The sequence below is a fragment of the Sturnus vulgaris genome, chromosome 7 (genome assembly GCF_052056855.1).
Source record: "Sturnus vulgaris isolate bStuVul1 chromosome 7, bStuVul1.hap1, whole genome shotgun sequence".
Classification (NCBI taxonomy): Eukaryota; Metazoa; Chordata; class Aves; order Passeriformes; family Sturnidae; genus Sturnus; species Sturnus vulgaris.
In genome coordinates, this window is record NC_142249.1 from 11,204,305 (window position 1) to 11,223,703 (window position 19,399).

Below are 19,399 nucleotides of genomic sequence, written 5' to 3' on the forward strand. Positions count from 1 at the left end.
CATTTTCTTTCAGGAATTCGTGTCCTAGTATGTTGAATAATTTAAATAGTCTAAATTATTAAACTACCTACCTTGAATCAAACGTGGTTTCTGATTTGCCATTTGTTCCTTCTAGAGAATATTGTGTGTAAGATAAAAATGCCCTCTTTCCTTTTGGTTGTCATGCAAGTAGGAGTTAATTTTATTAGTGGCATCCTATCTCGCTTTATGCAGACTTTTGGTATCATTTGGACATTGAACATTTCAATGTTTTTCCAAGACTTGAGTACCACTCTGCACATGGTTCAGCTGCCTCTGAAAATGCCCCGTGCTTTTCTTCTGTGCTTAGCAGGGGTACTCAGTGGTCACATCTAAGGCTGCAGCTTAGCTGAATAAAGCCTAGAATGGAGTTGAGTGGCAGATGTGCGGTGGGGGCAAGTTTGTTGGGTATATTGTTTGTTATTTTGTTTTTTTAGCTGTTTAATTTGAACAGGATTTAATTGAGGCCATAAAACTGGCATGGGTGCTTGACTGAGGACAAGGCAGGTGGAGAATAATACTCACTTTGACACCTCAGCACTAAGGCTGATGAGGAAATGGGGTCGAAGGAAGGACAAGGGGAAAAGGAAGTAATTCTAGAATGTCTTCCTATCCTCAAAAATGTTCCAGCCAAACCATACTTTGATGTATTGTATGTACTGAGCAGGCACGTGGGGCAGCATATCTGCTGTAAGGTGCTGCTTCCTGTTGGAGCTGCTGCTCTGCTCAGATTCTGACTCAGCTGACACATAGCTGTGCCTTCATGTGGCTTTACAAAACTCACGTGCACACTGTGAATTGGAAATTTATCTTCATGTTGTATCTTTCTTTAAATCAGGCCAGGTTTACTTAGCTGGGTGCAGTTATTGTAACCTCTCTGTATGAGGTGCAGGGAGCACTAGTGACTGTAAGCAACCTGAGAAGGAAACCAAGAGGTCACAGACGCTGGGGGGGATCTCTGGAGATCTTACAGTCCAGCCTCCTGCTCAAAAAACCATCTAGTGTCACTTGGATTGTGTTGCTCAAGGGCTTTGCCAGTCAAGTGTTGAAAACCTCCAATGATGAGGTTTTGTCTTCTGGCTGGGTAAGTTATCCCAGTGCTTTAATGCTTTGACTAAAGAATTTTTTCCTAACCTACAATTGGAGTTTTTCCTTTCTGTAGCTTATGATGGTGACTAATGTGTTTTCACTGAATGTGATGATCTTACCATCATGCTGTAATCTGTTGATTTTTAGGGAGTCCTAGAAGTGGCATAGGTAAAAATGGCTTTGGTCAGCAGTAACTGGTATTTTCACTTCCTGCTGTATTTTCCCTACTAGATTCAAAGAATTTTTTCATTATGTCATCGAAAATGAAATTATTTGGGGATTTGAAAAGGCCCTATTCCTTTTATTTTTCTATTGAACAGGCTAAATGCAAACGTGGAAGTGTGTTGTTTGCTGAGGGATGGCATGTTACTGTTAGGACCCCTTGTGATCAGAGCACTTGTCAAAACAATGAACTGATAACACAAGTGGAGTGATAGGAAGAGATAATGCTACTCATTTCCTGTTGATGTCATTCACTAGCCCAGCTTTTTCCTTGAGGCAGGCAACTTTATTGTTTGTGCAGGAATTACTCAGGCAATAATCAAAGTTTTTTCGGACTCATAGTTCTGCTTTTGGTTATTTGTGTAGCTTTTACTTTCTGAATGGAAAGTACATTTCGCACTTGTTTTAAAGGAACCTCTTTCTTAAAATTCTCCAGCCTGTAATTATTGGAAATCAAATAAACTGTCTCGATTAAAAAATCCCCACTCATGCCATTGCAGTGCAGGATTAAGAAATATGATTGAGAACATAAAGAGTAGGCTAAAATAGCTGAGTATGTTTTATCCCATAGACCAAGGCTGCTGGGGAATAGTATGACTGTTTACTGTGTTTAAAAATAGAAGGAGGGAGGCAAAAGATTTATTTAAACTAATAAATATTTCCAGTACAAGGAAAACAGGTATGGAATACATAGTCTAAAAATAAGATTTATAGAAACTTGATCCTAGTATTTAGAAAGAACCTTCACAAGAGTAGAGTGCAAGTGTCTGGTAAGATTTACCCATTCTGATTTCAGCCTGTAGGGTGGAGTTAGTCTGTTGGTAGTGCACATGCCCTAAGTCCTTTTAGAGCAAAATCCTTTCTTTTGACTGTGATTCCAGTTCCAAGTCCTGTATTTAAGAGTAAACTGTCATGCACAAATTGTGAAGTGCCTACAGGCTGGGAAGGGTAACAGTGCCCCACTCTACTCTGTTGTGGTGTCAATAGGTCCTTGAAAAGGCAGACATCCTTTTGTCCTGTCTGCTTAACACAGCTCCTGTCGCTAAAGCACCATCAGCATTCCACGTGAATTCATGTGACTGCCGTTGATCCCAGTCCTTTGGTCCCAAATCTTGCACTGTTAGTGATGTCTATATCCATTACTTCAAAGGCTCTTGTTCTTGTTTTTTTTCCTGCATCCAGGATCAATGGCTTAGCATTCATTCCCGTTTTTAAAGTTTCTCTGTATATTCCCTATGCTCTTTGTTGCAGAACTGTTAGCAGGGGTTTAGTGTTTGAAAAGGTTGGAAAGTAGCTACCAAAGTAGGTATAACATTTTTGTGATAGTTTACTGCAATAATTATTTTACAATTTTTGAGCTTCCAGTCATCATTATTTACTGACAAAATGTTTCATTGCTGATGAGAAATGCGGAGAAAGTTTGACAGTGGAGTAAGTTAAACTCTTGGAGAAGGTAATTTTCTTACAAAACTTGGATGCTTTGGACATGACAGCATCACTGAAGTATTTCCATCCAAGCTGCCTATGGCAAATGCATGCCACCTAGAAATGAAAATTTGCCTGGCCCACATCTTAAAGGGTGTAAGTCTTCATGCTTTAAATCTTGATCTAGTAAACGTTTCGTTGAAAGGATTAATGAGCCTACCATTCCTTTGTCATACTGTTCATGGCCAACAATGCAGCAGCAGCACCTTTGGTCATCCAGGACAGGAGCCAAGCCAGGTTTTTCTGTGGCTCCCTCTTGTTAATTCACAGCTCTGTGGAACTGCCTGACTCACTATTATTCACTACTACTTTTCTAATTCGGTTTTCTTTATTAGGTGTTTAAAAACTGTTCCTGCTGGCACAGTTTGAGTTTATGGATGTCCATGAAAGGTCTCTTTTAAAAAAAATCAAAAATGTGGAATCAGCCAACAACTTTAGCTCTTAAGTCTAGTGAAGGATGATTAAATTATCACTTGATATTTTGTGAGTGTTCTCAGTGATGTGCTTAATTCTGTTGTTTCCAAAAGCAAAAAGTGTGTTAATTCATTGTTATCAGAAGGAATTGGAAACAGCAGGTGGAAGCAAGCATGGCCTTGCTCAGTGTAATCTAGTGAAGGCAGCTTTGGTACTCAGTTTTCTCTCTTCTTCCCAATATTTGTATCTTCTGAAATCAACATAATCATCCCCAAAATAAAGGGATGGGATGGGTATACCCATACCAACGTGGATATTAAGCAAAAGATAAGACACAAGAAGAAATTGTTAGTGAGTAGCTCTTGAGATCTGCTCCTCTTCTGCCAGGCTCATCTGTTTGTCCAGGCACACATGAAGGGGCAGGGAAGCTTTCCAGTCACAACATTGTCATCTGAGCACTGGTGAAGCTTCAGCACTAGGTACTGAAAGGCCTTCTGTGTTGAAGAATTTAGGATGATCTGTTGTTCAGGGCTATCTGTGAAAGCAATCTGGCTGGGTCCATCCTAGTACTTGTTCTTGACGCTTCATACCAGACTTTATTTTCTTGGAAGTTTCTTCCAACTAAAGAAGCATCTGTTCCTGGGATCCTATAGTCTAATACTGATGGAGTCAATGGTTCTGAATCTTGACCTCTGATTTCTGTTGTTTTTTTTTTTCCCGTGTACCCCTTGAATCCAGTTCATCATTAGTATTGGTTCCATCTGCTAGAAAGGGGAAATACAAAAACCCAGTCTGCTTCCCACAACATTTCGTGCTGTCCTGTTCCTGATGATGGCACTGGAAAGGAGAAACTGCCCCATCCACACACCCTGTACATTCTTATGATACTATGTACTATTTTCTAGTAAAATTGAGTTGGTATTCCCCCAATCCTGGGGGAGAGGCTTGTGTGCCAGGATTCAGTTGCACTTTGCTTTGTGTGACCCACTCTCCACCTCTAGAGATCAGGTTCTGGAGTCAGGATTAGTGAACCAATTAGTGAAAGGTTGTTCCTTCTGCCTCCATCAGGGGAGGCAGAGGTGGGAGTGGGGCAGTTCAGCTTGTCTCACCCTGTGGGCTTGCACATCTCAGGAGTGGAATAGATGGGCATGGTCTCTCTGAAGGAATCTCAGTTGCAGAAGGTAAGTAGATGTTTCACTTACTCTAGTAAACATTTTGTTTAATTACTTTTAATTCATCATAATTAAATAGTCTTATCTGTAATTTAAACAGCATCAGTTTACTAATACTTTAGAATTAATCAATATCAGAACTATAAATAACAAGGCATTACAAATTCCCTCTGTGTGTTGCCATGAAACAAGGTTTCTGCTTCTGTCTCTTGCTGTCAACAAGGGCTGTTCTGTATTTCAGGCACTTGAGTGAAACGAAACTAGTAAAAACCAGAAATAGTATGATAATGTTATTTTAGAAAAACATGAAGCAGACTATACCTATGGAATCACAAACTATATTGGAAGCATAGATTATTTCAAATTCTTGTTTACAAGATTCTTAATCTCATTCAGCATTTAAAAATTAGAATAATTAAAGGTAATGATCTCTGAGCATGCACTGGCTGAATTAAATGTAGAACTGAGCTCAGTCCTCTCTGTGACTCTCTCTTTATTTTGTATGAATCACAGAATATTTTTGGACAGTTGAAGAACTTGCACCTCCTGCCTGATAGTATTTAGGATGAGTTCACAGGCAGAGAGATGTTGTTTTGAAGAATACAAGTGTTACAAACTCCTTCCAGAAATTTGTGACCACTTGATGGCCATCTTACAAGCAAGAGGTTGGTGCTGGAAGAGATGGATTTTGTCTTTTCATGGCTCCCAATGTGATTGGAGGAAAAGTACCTTCTGCTCACAGTTACTGCTTCCTGTGTCCTTAAGCTTTTTAATTTTATGCAAACCAGTACAGTAACAGAGAAGAAAAAAGGGACAAACTCTTACAGCATTGTGCTTATTTTTAGTAAATACCATTTTTAGATGCTTTTGAATACCTCCATTAATTTAAAGTATTATGACAAAAAAAAAGTACTTCAGGCAGAGATGAATGAAGAAATGCAGTTTACTGTAACATGTGGTACAAATATTCTAATTATTTCCAATTTTGGGTGGCATAATACAGTACTTGCCTTGAAAAGGCTTGAATTAGAGGAAAATATGAATGGTGGAAGTTGATGCCAGTACATGGAAGAGGGGAACAAACCACCTCTGCTCAGCCTTCTCTCCAGGAAAGCTGTGCTTCTCCCTTAGTGGCCTTAGCACATCTGTTTGCTAGTAAAGCAGACTGAGAGTTATTCTTAGGTTGAAGAAAGGGTCCTGGTGTCAAGAGAAACCTTTGGTGTATATTTTTGGTTTAATTATTTCTTTCATTCAGCTGCATGCACAGCTTATGTGACAAGTTCCAAGATTGAGCTACTGGTGCAGGCTTGTTTGGATGTTCATGTTCCTGTGTCTGAACTGAACCTAGTCAAAACTCCTTGCTCTGTTTTTGGATTTTAAACAGACAATTTTAGGACCATGGAAAAATTTTTGTTTGTCAGTATCTACCAGCCAGTTAAAAAATGTAGGCAATCAGAAGGAGAAAATTATTAGCTTTATTCTAAAAGATTGGATTTAGATTTGAAACAATGTGAGTAGTTGAATTGCAGGAAGATATTTAAATGCCTACTGGGATTTTGCCCAGCTTTAAATAAAAGTAATAACTAACCAGTGTGCTGGCTTGCCTGAGGGTTCTGCAGCACAGTTGGTGTAGAGCTGCTTTGTGTTTGGATACATGAAAATACGGCCTCTTGTGTGGCTGCAGTCTAGACATCACTCATGGGAGAAGCAGCTTTCAGTATTTCAGTACATGCATGCCTTGTGTTTGAGCAGGGCTGCTGGAAACCGGAGTGAGGAATAAATAAACGTTTTGTGAGTCTGTTAGTTTGATACCAACAGCACAAACTGTATGGATAATTGCTGTGCAAACGGCATTTCAAGGTAATTCCACCAGGGAGACTCCAGAAATAAACTCTGTGGTAGCAGCTTTGACAGTCACTTGTGCTTTGACTCCAAAAATAAACACTGCACTCACGTCTCGTAGAATGGAAGGAGCTGGGTATCGTCCTCTGTCCCCAGCTGTGAAGAGGGAGGACCTTGCACCATCTAGAGGAAAAGAAAGGATAGTCAAAGGGTTAGAAGAGGAACTGGGGAAAAAAACCTGACAAAATCTCATTTCCTCTGTTAGTTATAAAGCATGGCAGAGTAGATATTGGCAGATTCTAAAGTTATTTTTGCACTTTGGTCACATGAGGAAGCAAAGATCAGTAGCGCAGGAAATAGTCTAAGGAGGTGGTGAAAGTCGTCAAGAAGAAATTTGAAGTTTTACAGAACAACTTGCCTCATCTGTATTTTCAAATATATCAATTCTTTTAATGTGTGTAGGTATATGCATTAATTTGTTGACACATATTCTAATTATTTATAGTACAGTGGGAGCAAAGAGTTTCCCAAGGAATTTTAAGTTTATAACTTCTTAAACCCCTTGTGTTTGTTTGAAGTCAGGGCAGGAGGCTCTGTCAGAGGCAGTTGGTGTTGGGTTGCTGTAGAGCTATGCGGGGTCATTTGATCACTTTACTGAGAGCCTCACTTTTGTGTGCTTCAGGAAGTTACTTAGAGAAATTACCTGCTCTTGTGGGACTGAATTTTCTGTAGAATAAGGTAATGATGTTTAATCCAGAGGCTGCTTCGAGTGCCTTCAAGGACTGTCCATCCTTAAAATTATTCATGGACAGAACCTCACTAGCAAGCTCTGAGACCACTTCAGAGGCAATCCTGACCTGGGTGGGCATCTAAACTGGTCTGGGGTTCATGTAGTGGATAAAACATGGCACTTAGGTCTGGCAGCTGAGCCCTGGCAGGAGGCTGGCACTGGAGGGGGGCAGACAGGTCAGGTCCTGGCTGTGAAATGGAGGTGATGCTCGGCTGGGCTTGGAGGGCTTAGAGGTCGGTTGGGTATTTGTAGTTCAGTCTTAGTTTTGACTTTGTAAAGTATGTGCTTTACTTACCCTTAGGTAAAAAGTTCTACTTTTATTTCATGGGAAACAAAGCAGAAGCTCAATTGCAAAACCAGGCTTTTGACTGAGATTTCTTTCCCTATGAAGTACGACTTGCCTTCATATTGAACAATGGTATTTTAAAGGAAAACTGTGGTTGTCTCTTTTAGACCTGAATTTTTTCTTGTATGTGGACACGAGAGAGTAGATTCCAGGTTATTGAAAATTAAATGTAAATGCAAAGCTGGCCTATTTGTAAAATAAGTGATCCTGTCTAGTGTCTGAACATATAGATACTGTATTCCACTCTCAAATCCATCCCTGGTTTATTTTTAACTTTTAGGGACTACTTGCATTCTAGTTTCAGAGTTGAAAAACCAAAATTCATTTTGTGCAGGTTTGAGGAAGTTTTTTTCTGTTTGTTTTTACTTTATTTTGAAACCCTACATGCCGGGAAAAAGCTGTCTAAAGGCTGTGCTCCAGCATAGGTGAGTTACAAGTACAAGTGTGCAAAAACTGGCTGACTAAATGGTTTGCTTTGTGCTCTAGCTTTGCTTTTCGTGGTATCTGTAGGTTAGCACTGCTGTTTCAGAGTTTATATTGACGTCTTGGGTTTCAGGAATTGTTTTCCATTGATAAAATAAGCATCCAAAAATTGGCAGTTCTTCCGAAGAGCAGGAGGAGGGATTGCTTTTATGCTGGTGACCCTCATCAGGGGATCAGCTGTAGGAAAAGCAGCTGAACAGTGCTACTGTGAAAGCGAATTCTTGTTGATTTTGGAGCTTTTACGACCATGTGGAATCGATGGTGACTCATGTAAACTCTGCTCCTGCCTTCCTTGTCAGTCCCTGGCCATGGCAATAGGCAGTCCCGCTATGGAGCTTTAATCCCTGTTCACTAGACGGGTGCTCACCTTGGGCAGCTTAACCATCTATTTTCTGCCTTTGCGAGCTAATGCCGCGCTGAGCCGGATTAGCTGTGCCGTGTGCTGGGAACAATGGCTGGGGAGCCGGGAGTGAGCGGGGCTCCGGGGCTCCGTGTCCCCTGCCAGGCGGGCTGGGTGGCCTCCAGCGGGACAGCACGGAGCCTCCCGCATGGAACAACGCGCTGCTGGGATGTGCTGCTTGGAAATGGCACCTGGCAGATTTTCCGTGTCAATAGGAAGCTGTGTCACCCCAGGGAGGCAGCCAGGGTGTCACAGGTGCACATCAGCTGTGCTCAGCCCCGGTGGGGACAGTGACACGGAGAAGTGTGCCTCGGGGACACTTCCAGTGAGCTGCAGGGCTGCATTCCCATTGCTGTGCAGCTCTCCTAGGGCTGGGAGCCTCGTCAAGAGCCTGGGGAGAATATAACCCAGAGCCCTGCTTACCTGGGACCTGTTCTGAGGTCCAAGCAGTCATTACCTGTCATTAGGGAAGTCAGGCGCTGAAATTTAAATCCCAGTTTATCTCTACCCTTCTGTGCCATGCAAGGGAACATTTAACGTTTGTTGTTCAAGCCAGTTGTCCACAAGGGCAGGGTTCCCTGAGAGGAAACGCTGGGTCCCATTTTAAGCACAAAAATGGGATGTGAGAGAAGAGCGTGGTGCACGTGTTCTCTCAGCTAGCTCTGATAGCTCTTTTTAACTCCTCTTGCTGTGTTTGAAACTCTTCTGTCAGCACACTTGGCCTGGTGCACAGTAAAGTTCAGATACAGCAAAGTTCTTTAGAAACAATATCCATTCAAACCTTTTTTCCTCAATATTTTGAATATCTCTTCAGAAGGGTAACCTGTGGCGTTATCCCTAAATGTCATGGAAAGAGCGTCGGAAAGTTTAGGGGAGTTGTTTATTTATCCTTGTTTGACTTGCCTTGAGCAGCACTTTTATAAACTATAGGGCTTGACTGTATTTGCTCAGCCACCTGGAGAAACATAAAGTTGGAAGTAATACTTTTTTTTCAGAATGTTAATTCTGTAATGTTTTCAAAGAAATTAGAGAGGGCGGAGCTTTCTCAGGAAGCAGGACATGGTAGGAAATTAAAATCCAGATTCACTGACCTTTTTAGCTAAGAGCCTCTGATGGAATTAATCCTGCTTTGAGCTAAATTAATTTTTTTCTGAAGGATTTGCTTTCCGTACATGCCCAGCTGTTTGGCTTTTCTCTCCTGACCCAAGTGCAGTGCAGGGCAGAGGCTCTCCCTGCCGTGCTGGAGGCATCTCAGTGACAGCAGAGCAGGACAGAGCCCTGTGGTGACAGGGACACGTGGGCAGGCACAGAGCACAATGCTGGCACGCTCAGCTGCTTGGCCTTGGCTCCTACTCCAGGTTTGGTTGTTCTGCCTTAATGATGAAGGCAGAAGATGTCAGGCCACTCTCCCTTCACCACAGTAGCAGTTCATTTCCATCTCTGGGCCTGTTTCCCACCTTAGTGCCACTCACAGTGTCAGTGTGCTGTGTCTCTCAAGTGTTTGGAGAGCTCTTCTATGGAAGGCATTAGAGCCAGGCAGTGGTTTTAGGTGGTTAGGACACCCTTTTCTTCAGTTAAAATAAAATCCTCTAAGCTGGTCTCTGTTAAGGGAGAAGTGATTCTGTCTCAGAATCAGTATTGAGTGGGCATTTGCTATTAGCCATTGTGAGATTATTTAAATAGAGTCTGGATTTGGGAGTGCAACTCTTGCTCCCTGCTGCAGTTCCTCTGTTCCTGTGCATCTGCTCATGTCAGCACTGCTGCTTGAAGGAGACTTCTCTGAAACTTTCAGCATAGCCAGGCTCAGGAGATGTTTCAAATAACTGCCATAGGAAAGCTTTGGGCTAGGAGTCACTTTGACACCGAGTTTGCTTTGTAACTGGCAGTGCTGTAGCTCACTCAGTTTGTCCATTTGGGGTGTTTTGTCCTTTTGGAATGATGTTTTTCTCTTTAGTTTTTTGCCTTTTTGTCCCCTGTGTTTATCTGAAGTACCTGCTGCAGCACCGTGACTTCCTGCCTCTCTGAACTCCGGCTGTTTCCTTGCTTTAACTTGACCTCAGTGCAGTTCTTGAGAAACAACAGCCTTGGTTTTTTGTTTTTCTCTTGAGCTGCTCACACCCTGACCCACAGACTCACAGAACCATTAATTGGAGAGGTACCTCTATTGGTCATTTGGCCACTGCCAATGTGAAGCAGGACTTGGATCCTTCATAGCTTTGTCCAGGTGAGGCCAAGACCTCTAACACCTACTAAGCTGACAGTGAAACTGTGTTTCTGAGTTCTACCATTGAGTGACATCAGTACTTCTGAGGAACCTTTCCTTGCTGGTTTCACTGCCTGGATAATGAGGATTATACCCAGTGCTCAGGAGAGAGAGGGTCTCGTTGGAGCTGAGTGAGCAGTGCTCTGTATTGTTGGTGTGGTGAGAAGAGAGCTGCCAAATTCTCTGCTTCAGTGCATGCAGGTTTTCTCTCTGGTTTGACAAAAGGTGTAACAGTTTCTGCTCTGGGTTGGATCCTGCCATGCAGCTGTATGGCAGTTTGTGATCCATCCAGCTCATATAAAGCAGAGGGACTCCATCCCTTCTCCTTTCATTAAATTTTTAGAGTTAGGGAAGTACGTGCAGTAGGAAAAGGTACTTCATGGCTGTTGGGTTGAAGGTGAATTTTGTGTTTCTAAACGTTAGGGAAGCTTGTGTTCACTATTGCAGTTTTCAGAACACCAGCACTGAATGTTCATGAACCACTTGGTGAGAAACTCACTGACAGAGTCTCTAAACACTTAAATTAGTTGCCTTGTGCCCTACTTAGTTTGAATGGGTAGAGCTCATCTGTCACGTTCACTGTTTTTTTTTCTCTCCTACAGTTAAAAATCCCAAAATCGTATGTTTGCTGCTGCCACTTTAGAGTTTCTTTTGCCTTTTGCTTTTTTTTTTTTTGCAATGAACCTGTTATTTCAATCTAGTACACTGTGAGCTTTGGGTAGAGAGTTTGTACTTGACTTTGTGGCAGCCTGAGATTCTGCACAGATGCAAAGCTTATGGCTGCAAGTGCTGTTCACATAGTAAGTTTTTCTCACTGTAAGTGATAACCTCTTACTTTAGTATTTATGCTGCTTAGATTAATATTCTCTTGAAAACTAAAGAAGACCCATAAGATGCTTGTGGAGATGATATAGTCTTACTTCGAGTTCAAAATGTATTTTGTATTTGCAGATTCCTAAATTTTATTGAATTCACTTTTTATGTGATCTCACTAAAACTTCTGTTGTTTATGGCTGCCTTCTGAGCAGTTTCATTTCATACCTTATAAAGTTTGTTAATTTTTTGGCCTGGTCTGTGCTGCTGTTACAGTAGGGTGCAGTTATGAGGTCAAGGTGTGTTTTGTTGGTAGCAAATCCACTCTAATTGTCCCATAAAATCATTGAAGTCTCTCTAGAAGCAGGAGGAAGTTGTCCCAAAAGGACTTTTTCAGTTATGATGGCCACACTTGGCTTGTTTTAGCTTGAGTTCATCTTTGATCAGCTTTGGGTAATTATTCTGCTAATAGTTGTCCTGCTGAATTTGTTGGGCTTCTCCTGCTTTTTGTATCCCATTACTTTTAGTATTGGACACAGAGCAAATTTCCTTCTGAGATAAACAAGCAGAGGTCCTTTTGTCTGGACTTGAATTTGTTTTTGTTTTGATCTGTCAAGAAGTTCAGTTTTAAAGTAACCTTTGATTTTACTTGATTTATCTTAAGGAAGGAGCAGCTTTGACCTCTCCCACATTGTTGAGAGAGGTGATCTAAGGCAATTGTGTTACAAAGCCTCAGGAATCTCCAAATTACATTTTGTCACATCATTACAGAAAACAAAAATCGCTTTTTTAGCAAAATGTTCAGCTGAATCCAGGATTCTGAGTTCTGACTGCACTTGAAAAGTTGTTTTTTGAAGAAAGGAATGTGCGCTATTTTTGTTTTATTACTTTAATATATATTTGCATTTCCCAGAAACATCAAGAAGCCCAGCCAAAATAGTCAGTTACCTCTGAAATGGCTTTTTATGAAAGACAGAGTGTCCTTTGCTCATCCCAGATCCTGAAAAGGGAGAGTATTCATCACCTGTAGGACCTGAAACACAGGAGTGCCGCCAGCCTGCTCTGCCTGCGGGGCCCCAGCGGGTTCTCCTGAATCATCTCGATGAAGTGCAGAGATTATCACACTGAATTCCCTTTCACACCTGCATCCAGTCTGCAGCCCGGAGCCTGGAACAGATGCTGTCTGTGTTGGAGGGTTGGGCATTTCGCTGTGGCTGTGGTGGTTCCTATGGAAAGCCCAGGGAGGATGGTTGGGTGGTTGCTGCCCTGAGCTGCCCTTGCTGATGCAAGTCGGTGTGTCAGTGACAGAGCAGCACAGAGCCCAGCCCTGCAGGGTGCTCCCAGCACCTCGTTCCCCTGGTCCTGCAGCCCTGATGCTGGGCAGGGGCTGAGCCCAGCCCTGGGGAGCTGCCTGTGGCATGGCAGGGCTCAGCTGGGGTGACCAGCTCTGCCTCCCCGCTGACCTGCTGGGGAGTCTTGGTCACAGAAACTCTAAACAAAAAAAAATGTTGGTGGAAAGAGTAGAATCGCTCAATGCCAGCCCCCTGAAACGCTGGTGAGGAGGGTCTGGGGTGTGGTGTCAGGTTTGCCACAGTTCAAGGTGTTGTGGGGTCAGAGCTGAGAGAGAGAGCCTGACCAGGAGCCCAGCCTTTGGAACCAGTCAGGTTTAGGGACAGCCCAGCGGGGCAGAGGCCCCTGAGGAGGGAGGGAGTTCTGGATATCTTCATCTGACAGCCCTCATCCTGCAAACTGCAAAGGAGCTGCAGGAGTGAGGGTGGCTCTGTGTCCCCTTTGTATTTCCATCCTGGCCTTTGTGCCTCCTCCTTCTCCTTCGGTCTCTCTTTGCGTCAGTGCCTGTTTGAGGTGTAAAAAACAACAACAATTCCACGGCTTTGGTTTAGAAGAGGCGCAGATGTTGGCCCGTCTGTGGCCCTGGGAAAATACACCGGTGTTCTTGCAGAAATCTGTGGGAGACGTGCTTGTGGGTGGGGATTTTTCATGTTGTTTGTTTCTCCTCCTTGTTGTAGAAGGTCAGTGCAGCATCAGCTCCCTCTTTTATCTCTGTTACTTGGCTGGTGGCAGCGACAGAGCTTTGCAGGCTCAGAAAGCAAAGCAGCATTTCGAAAGTTTACTGGAAATTACTGTGAAATGGTGGCTAGAAGTGGCTAAGTCAGTCTATGAAAGAAGCTGATGTGGATACTAAAAACCATCTAACTTGTCGTTTTTGGCTCTTGTTAAAACCTGCAGAGTTGTTATAGCCAGGATGTATTAAAAATATGCATGGGACAAGGTTGGTGTATCCTGACAGTATAATTTCTTACTTGAGTAATTAATTCAACTGGAAAAAAGCACTAATTACCAGAGACTTTACCTGTGTCATGCTTTAAGCCCATATTTATCTAAAAAGATCCAACTTTATCTGCCTGGAAACCTTGCTTATTACGTAGCAGAACTGCTTAAAATGGTTTATTTGAGGGAAGTCTGTATGTTGGATGTATGCAAGGATAATCTGTAATATATAGAAAAAAAGGGTATAATTTCTTCTCTCCTGCTGACACAGATTTCTCCTGACATTAAGAATCTTTGCAGTTATAAAAAAAGAAAATCTTACTTTTCCAGAGTGAGTTTGCTTTATGAGGAGTCATGGTTTTATAAATTGTGCAGAGTGATGCTGTCTGTGCAATTCAATACTTGGTGTCATTGGGCAACTGAAGAGAGAAATAGAGTTTGCCCATAGAGCAAGGCTCATCTTTTTTATCACAACAGAGCAGAAATTCATTGGTTTTAGTTCTTTTACTGCCCTTAACAACTTCAGCCTTGTAAAGACAAAAGTCTTGCAGTACTGGTAGCAGAGCAAGCTGTACTGCAGAATGTGGTCAGGCAAGGGGATACAATTAACAAGCTCACAAGCACCGGACCAGCTGGCCCTGCTGGGTTTTCTTTTTGAGGAGAGAAGATCAGTAAACTGGAACTTAATCTTTCTTTGTAGGTGAAGTCTGTGATAAATCTGCTGTTTGCTGCCTACACAGGGGACGTGTCTGCACTGCGGAGGTAAAAGTCAGCGGGGGTTTGGGAATGGGAATGCTGCTTGTTTGGTTCCTGCTGTTGCTGTTTATTTAGGAGTATCCACATGCACTGTGTCTGCGTTGGGGACATGGAGCTGCATGAACTAGAAATTGAATATGTTCACCCAAAACCCAACCAAAAGACCCAAATCTAGCCATAAAAAGGTACCCCTCACACTATCCTGAATCCCATTGCATTCCATTTCTTTGGATCACAGTAAAACAATTTCTTTAACCATTTTTTATAGCAATGATAGAAAATCCTGTCTGTACATTTACCTGCTTTAATATTCAATTCTGAGAGTGCCACAAAAATTCAGGTTGGAAAATGTACATTGTTATTGGACAGGTTAGGACATCTAGCTTTGCTTTTTAAATCTGGAGGAGAATCTGGAAAAATTTAAAGTAATAATGATAGAAGACTAAATAACAACTAATTTGGCTAGACTATAAATATAATTAGTGGGTGGAAAAATGTATATAGTTTAACTCTGCTGTCCCAGGGCACCATAGTGTAAAGCAAGAACTCTCCCAATCCCTTAATGCTGCTCAGGATTTTCAGACTTGGGAGACTTCCTGAGTATAAATTTACTTTGCCTTATGTGACTTAGCTTGTCCATGTACGATTTTAAATCCCATGTGTTGACTGTTACGTTTTCTGCAAAGATGTTTTATTTATATTTATGACAACTAAAGAGCAGAAAGAAAGTTAAGGCACTCTGCTGGTTTTTGAAGCCAAAGCCCCTTTCACCATCAGGAAAGAGATTATGTGCTCGTGGTGCTGCCACATCCTCTTGTGGCAGAGAGATGTCGTTCCATGCTGGTTTTGTCACGTGCTTTAAATTGCGTAAGACTTGCCTCTGCAATCTCTTTTATTTTATTTTGTTTTTAAGGTTTGCTCTGTCAGGAATGGATATGGAGCAAAGAGACTATGACTCACGGACAGCCCTGCATGTGGCAGCTGCAGAAGGTACTTTCCTCACACAGCATTTGCTGTCTGTCTTGCTTTAGAACATCCTTGCCGTCTCTGTGCATACCTGCTTTTGTCTGTACATACATGGACATAGAGAAGTACATGCACTCACAAAGCTGCTTTTTCCTGTAGGGCACGTGGATGTTGTTAAGTTTCTGCTGGAAGCATGCAAAGTGAATCCTTTCCCCAAAGACAGGTGAGTGTTTTTATTGCTGGTTTGGAGGAAAGATGCTCCAGTAACCCTTCCCTAGTCCCCATGAGGAGAGGTGCCTGTCAAATAAGAGTGGAATGTATTGAGCCAGTCCACCGAAGCAGGCAAATGGGATCCTGCTGGTTCTCTGTAGGTTCTGCAGACTGAGCAGGAATGAAAAATGAGCCACTAAACCCATTATTTCAAAGGTTATGGTCAGCTTAATGAAGTCCCACAGTTACTGAACTGAGTGTGGTCTGTGTGCTGAACTATTAGTGCAGTATGTAAAGAACTGCATTTGTGGTGCTTTTTGGCTCTGTGTTTAACGTGCTGATCTTAAAAATACTGTGCTGCTTTTTGTAGGTGGAATAACACTCCCATGGATGAAGCTTTACATTTTGGACACCATGATGTTTTTAAAATTCTTCAAGAATATCAGGTCCAATACACGCCATCAGAGGATAACAACGATGGGAAAGAGAACCGAACGGTTCACAAAAATCTGGATGGCTTACTATAATCATCTTCAGCTAGATCCTAAGAATCCAGTCACTTACCTATTTAATTGTGGTATGCATAAGTAATGAAGAGCGTGTGTGTTTCTATCTGATAGTGGTATATATTTTACAGAAGCCTCTGTTACTTCAGTGTTACGTTACAGGAGTTTCTATACGCACAGGACAAATCCAATCTCTTCAAAAGAAACAAAACCAACTAAGAATCTCCCTCCATAATGTGAGCAATATTACCTCATGCTGCATATAATTGATGTATAAAAATATTTAGCTGTTGTTGGCTTTACTGTGCACTACTTAATTTATTTTTGTGTTCTATGTGAACTCTAGTCTGTGGTCAGGAACTTTTCTGCTGAATTTTTGTTTCTTTTATTCCTCTGTTTCCAGTATGGCCAGGATGAGCCAGAGTACTGTCAGGTATGAACGTCAGTGAGGTTTTTTGAAAGCTGAGGATGCTGATGTAGATTTAGGCTGGGTGTGTAAAGTAAGGATCTGCACTTACCTTTGGGAAAAAATAGAAAAAAGAATTCCACACAACCTTGTTTACATAATATAAATATCACAGAGTATATAGGTGACACTTGTCAATGGTCTAGGCTTGTTCTTAGAGATAGTCTTGTCAGGGAATGTGTTTTAAGGTTTGTTTGACCAAATGGCGTAGGGGAATGTGACTTGTAGCTCCAGTGTGTAGTGGGATTTTTGTCTTGGGAGCGTTTCTCTCAGTTCCCTTTGTCTTGCCTCCCTCCTCTCTCTCCATGTTCAGCTGCTAAAGTACTTCCCTGTGGCCAGGGAACACGGGTGCTTCCACTCCGTGCAGGTGTTCCTTGCAGGTGTATTTGCACTACCCCTGGGGGGCTGACAGTGCTGCTCCTGGTGGCTGCACCGGGAGCCAGCCTGGGCAATGGAAGTGCTTGGAAGGCAAAGAACCAAACCAAATACTACACGTCAATCTGAGCTCATTTAGGCTTGCAGTGAGGAACACGGATGGAGTGAAACAGCTTTAAGGAGCATAGAGCCAATCAAAACAGGAGCAGAGCAGGAGATAAGCCAGGTTTTGGGATATGTTCTCTTCTTGCACTGCCATCAACCAGGGAGCAGGATATTGCATCACTGGGATTCCCCTGGTGTGGGACAGGAGTTCAGCACCAGGAACACAAGTAAGTAAATGCCTTTTGTGGTGAATGGTGGCATTCATTGTTTTGCCACTGAAGCCTGTGTGGCACGTGCCCTGTTGTGGAAAATGTAGATGCAGGTATTTGTAGTTTGCAGAAGTCAAATATTGTCACAGCCCCCTGTCCCATGTACAATTGTTTCTGCCAGTAATGAGGCATAAAACCTCAGAAGTGAGCAGTCACTTCAGATATTCACAAAACACTACAGTTGTTGGACGTAGGCAAGGATTTTAGCACAAGAGTTTTAGGCAGAAATCGTTTAGCACATGGAAAAGGAGATTGTGCTTGAGAATTGTGTATATGGTGGTTTTTATCCTAGCATGTAGTGTACAAGTCATTAGTAGATCTCAGAGTTCGAATTTACTGTGTTTTGGCACCAAAATCTCCTGAAATAATGCCCAAATTCTTCTAGAATGGCCCAAGCACTTTATAAAGATGATCTGAACCACATTACCCTCCTTTAGCAATGAGTACACTAAGGTTTGGAGACAAGTAACTTCTCCAGAGTGACCCAGCAGGTCAGTATAGTTGAGAATAAATCCTTTCAAGTTCCTGTACAGTCTCTTGTCGAAATGCCATACTGCCTCCCTGCAGGGAGGACAAGCCACATGGAAAAGTGCTTGCTACTCATCACAAGCAGTGACTGTCTTCATTATGCTGAAATCTTGAAAGAGTCTGAAAGTCTAAAGCCCTCAAACAGCATCTCGAAGCTGGCTGGCATGGTTATCAAACACTTTTTCTCAAGAATCCTCCTGTTCTTAAGCTGGTTGGGCTTGTTTTTTGGTTTTTCTTTTTTTGTTCTTCTGAAGATCAGCTATTTTTCTGAAGGCTTTTAACCCATTCTGTCACTCACATCCTGTGTCACGGCCACCCCTGTTGTCACCAAGAACTAAATGAAACGGCCTCTGGCTCTTTGAGCCACATCACTCACTGGGTAGCACAACAGATTCATGGGCTTCAGTGTAAAGGAATATTTTCAGATGGACCCTAGTTCAGAATTATCAATTTCAGTGCTAATCTTCCCTATTTTGCCCCTATTACAATACATTCTGTGGCTTCTCAGAAAAATACCTGATTTAGCTTTATTTAACTGACATTGCATTGTTCAAACTGGCATTTTTAAACATAGGTATATTCTATAGTACACATGATACAAACAAACCAAAACCAAAAGAAGGATTTTAACTGAGCTAACATTGAAGATCATAGCTGTTCCTAAACTTAATGCTTTCATACCGAGTGCTTTTAGCCAGTCTTAGCTTCAGTGCAATTTTGCTGGTTAGTTTTAGTATTTTCTCATTGTGAGAAGATGGATTATTTTGTAATGTCCAATTCAGCGATGCAGCTACTTAGACATGGCGTTATTTATAAATATAAATATATGCAGTACATTGGTTTGGCTGTTTATCATTCATGACACTGACATGTAGATTTTCCAGTAAATAGCTTTTTGGTTATCTTATCCAACGCTGACTTCCTTATGCTCCAAAGAAGATTCCCCCACTCCTTTGTTTTTATGTCATATATGTTTCTTCTGTATCACAACCTAAAATCGTTCAGCTAACTTAATGCTTTGTACTCAGAAATATTGTGGTAGTCTTAGCATTAATTAGCCTTTGTGAACAAACTGTATTGTACCAGATTTTTTTTGCTTCAGAGCTGGACTATCCGTGACTATACTTACTGGCAGTGTACTTCTGGTCATTGTATCTGACTGGGCTGATCTTGACTTTTAGATTCTGTATTGTGGGGACTAGACAGTGATGAATGTATTTCTAGCAGTTTCCCATGAATGAATCTAAACTTGAGCTGTACTGGTTCTGAAAATGAAAGTTATTTATTTTAAGAAATAAAATCCAGATAGTGTTGCTTTTTACAGCATAATAAATGGAAATACCAAGATGATGGTGGTGCTGGTGGGTTTTATTGCTTATCTGTGGGGCTGCAACTGAAAAAAAGTCTTCAGTTGTGGGAAGGCTGTCCTGGAAAACCTACTCTGGTCATTTCCATTGTGGAAAGCATACGGGAAATCAGAATGAATTTCTGTAATGTAGCGTTTTTCTGATTTTTGTTGATGTTTATTTTGAAACCCACGCTTTCAGAACTGTGTCCTTTCACTGGGTGCTTTTTGTTAATGCTGGAATTCT

At 41.9% G+C, this 19,399-nt stretch overlaps 1 protein-coding gene across 4 annotated transcripts in view; it reads left to right on the forward strand.

The window, feature by feature from the left end:
* The window catches only part of GLS (glutaminase), a 60,929-nt gene extending 41,775 nt beyond the window's left edge, over positions 1–19,154 (forward strand). For all 4 annotated transcript variants that reach the window (XM_014880908.2, XM_088167792.1, XM_088167793.1 and 1 more), the window contains 4 exons: positions 14,327–14,388; positions 15,296–15,372; positions 15,508–15,571; positions 15,929–19,154. In XM_014880908.2, coding sequence (XP_014736394.2) covers positions 14,327–14,388; positions 15,296–15,372; positions 15,508–15,571; positions 15,929–16,085 — 360 coding nt within the window. In that variant the 3' untranslated portion in view covers positions 16,086–19,154. The remainder of the gene's footprint in view (positions 1–14,326; positions 14,389–15,295; positions 15,373–15,507; positions 15,572–15,928) is intronic.
* Positions 19,155–19,399: the final 245 nt, after the last annotated feature.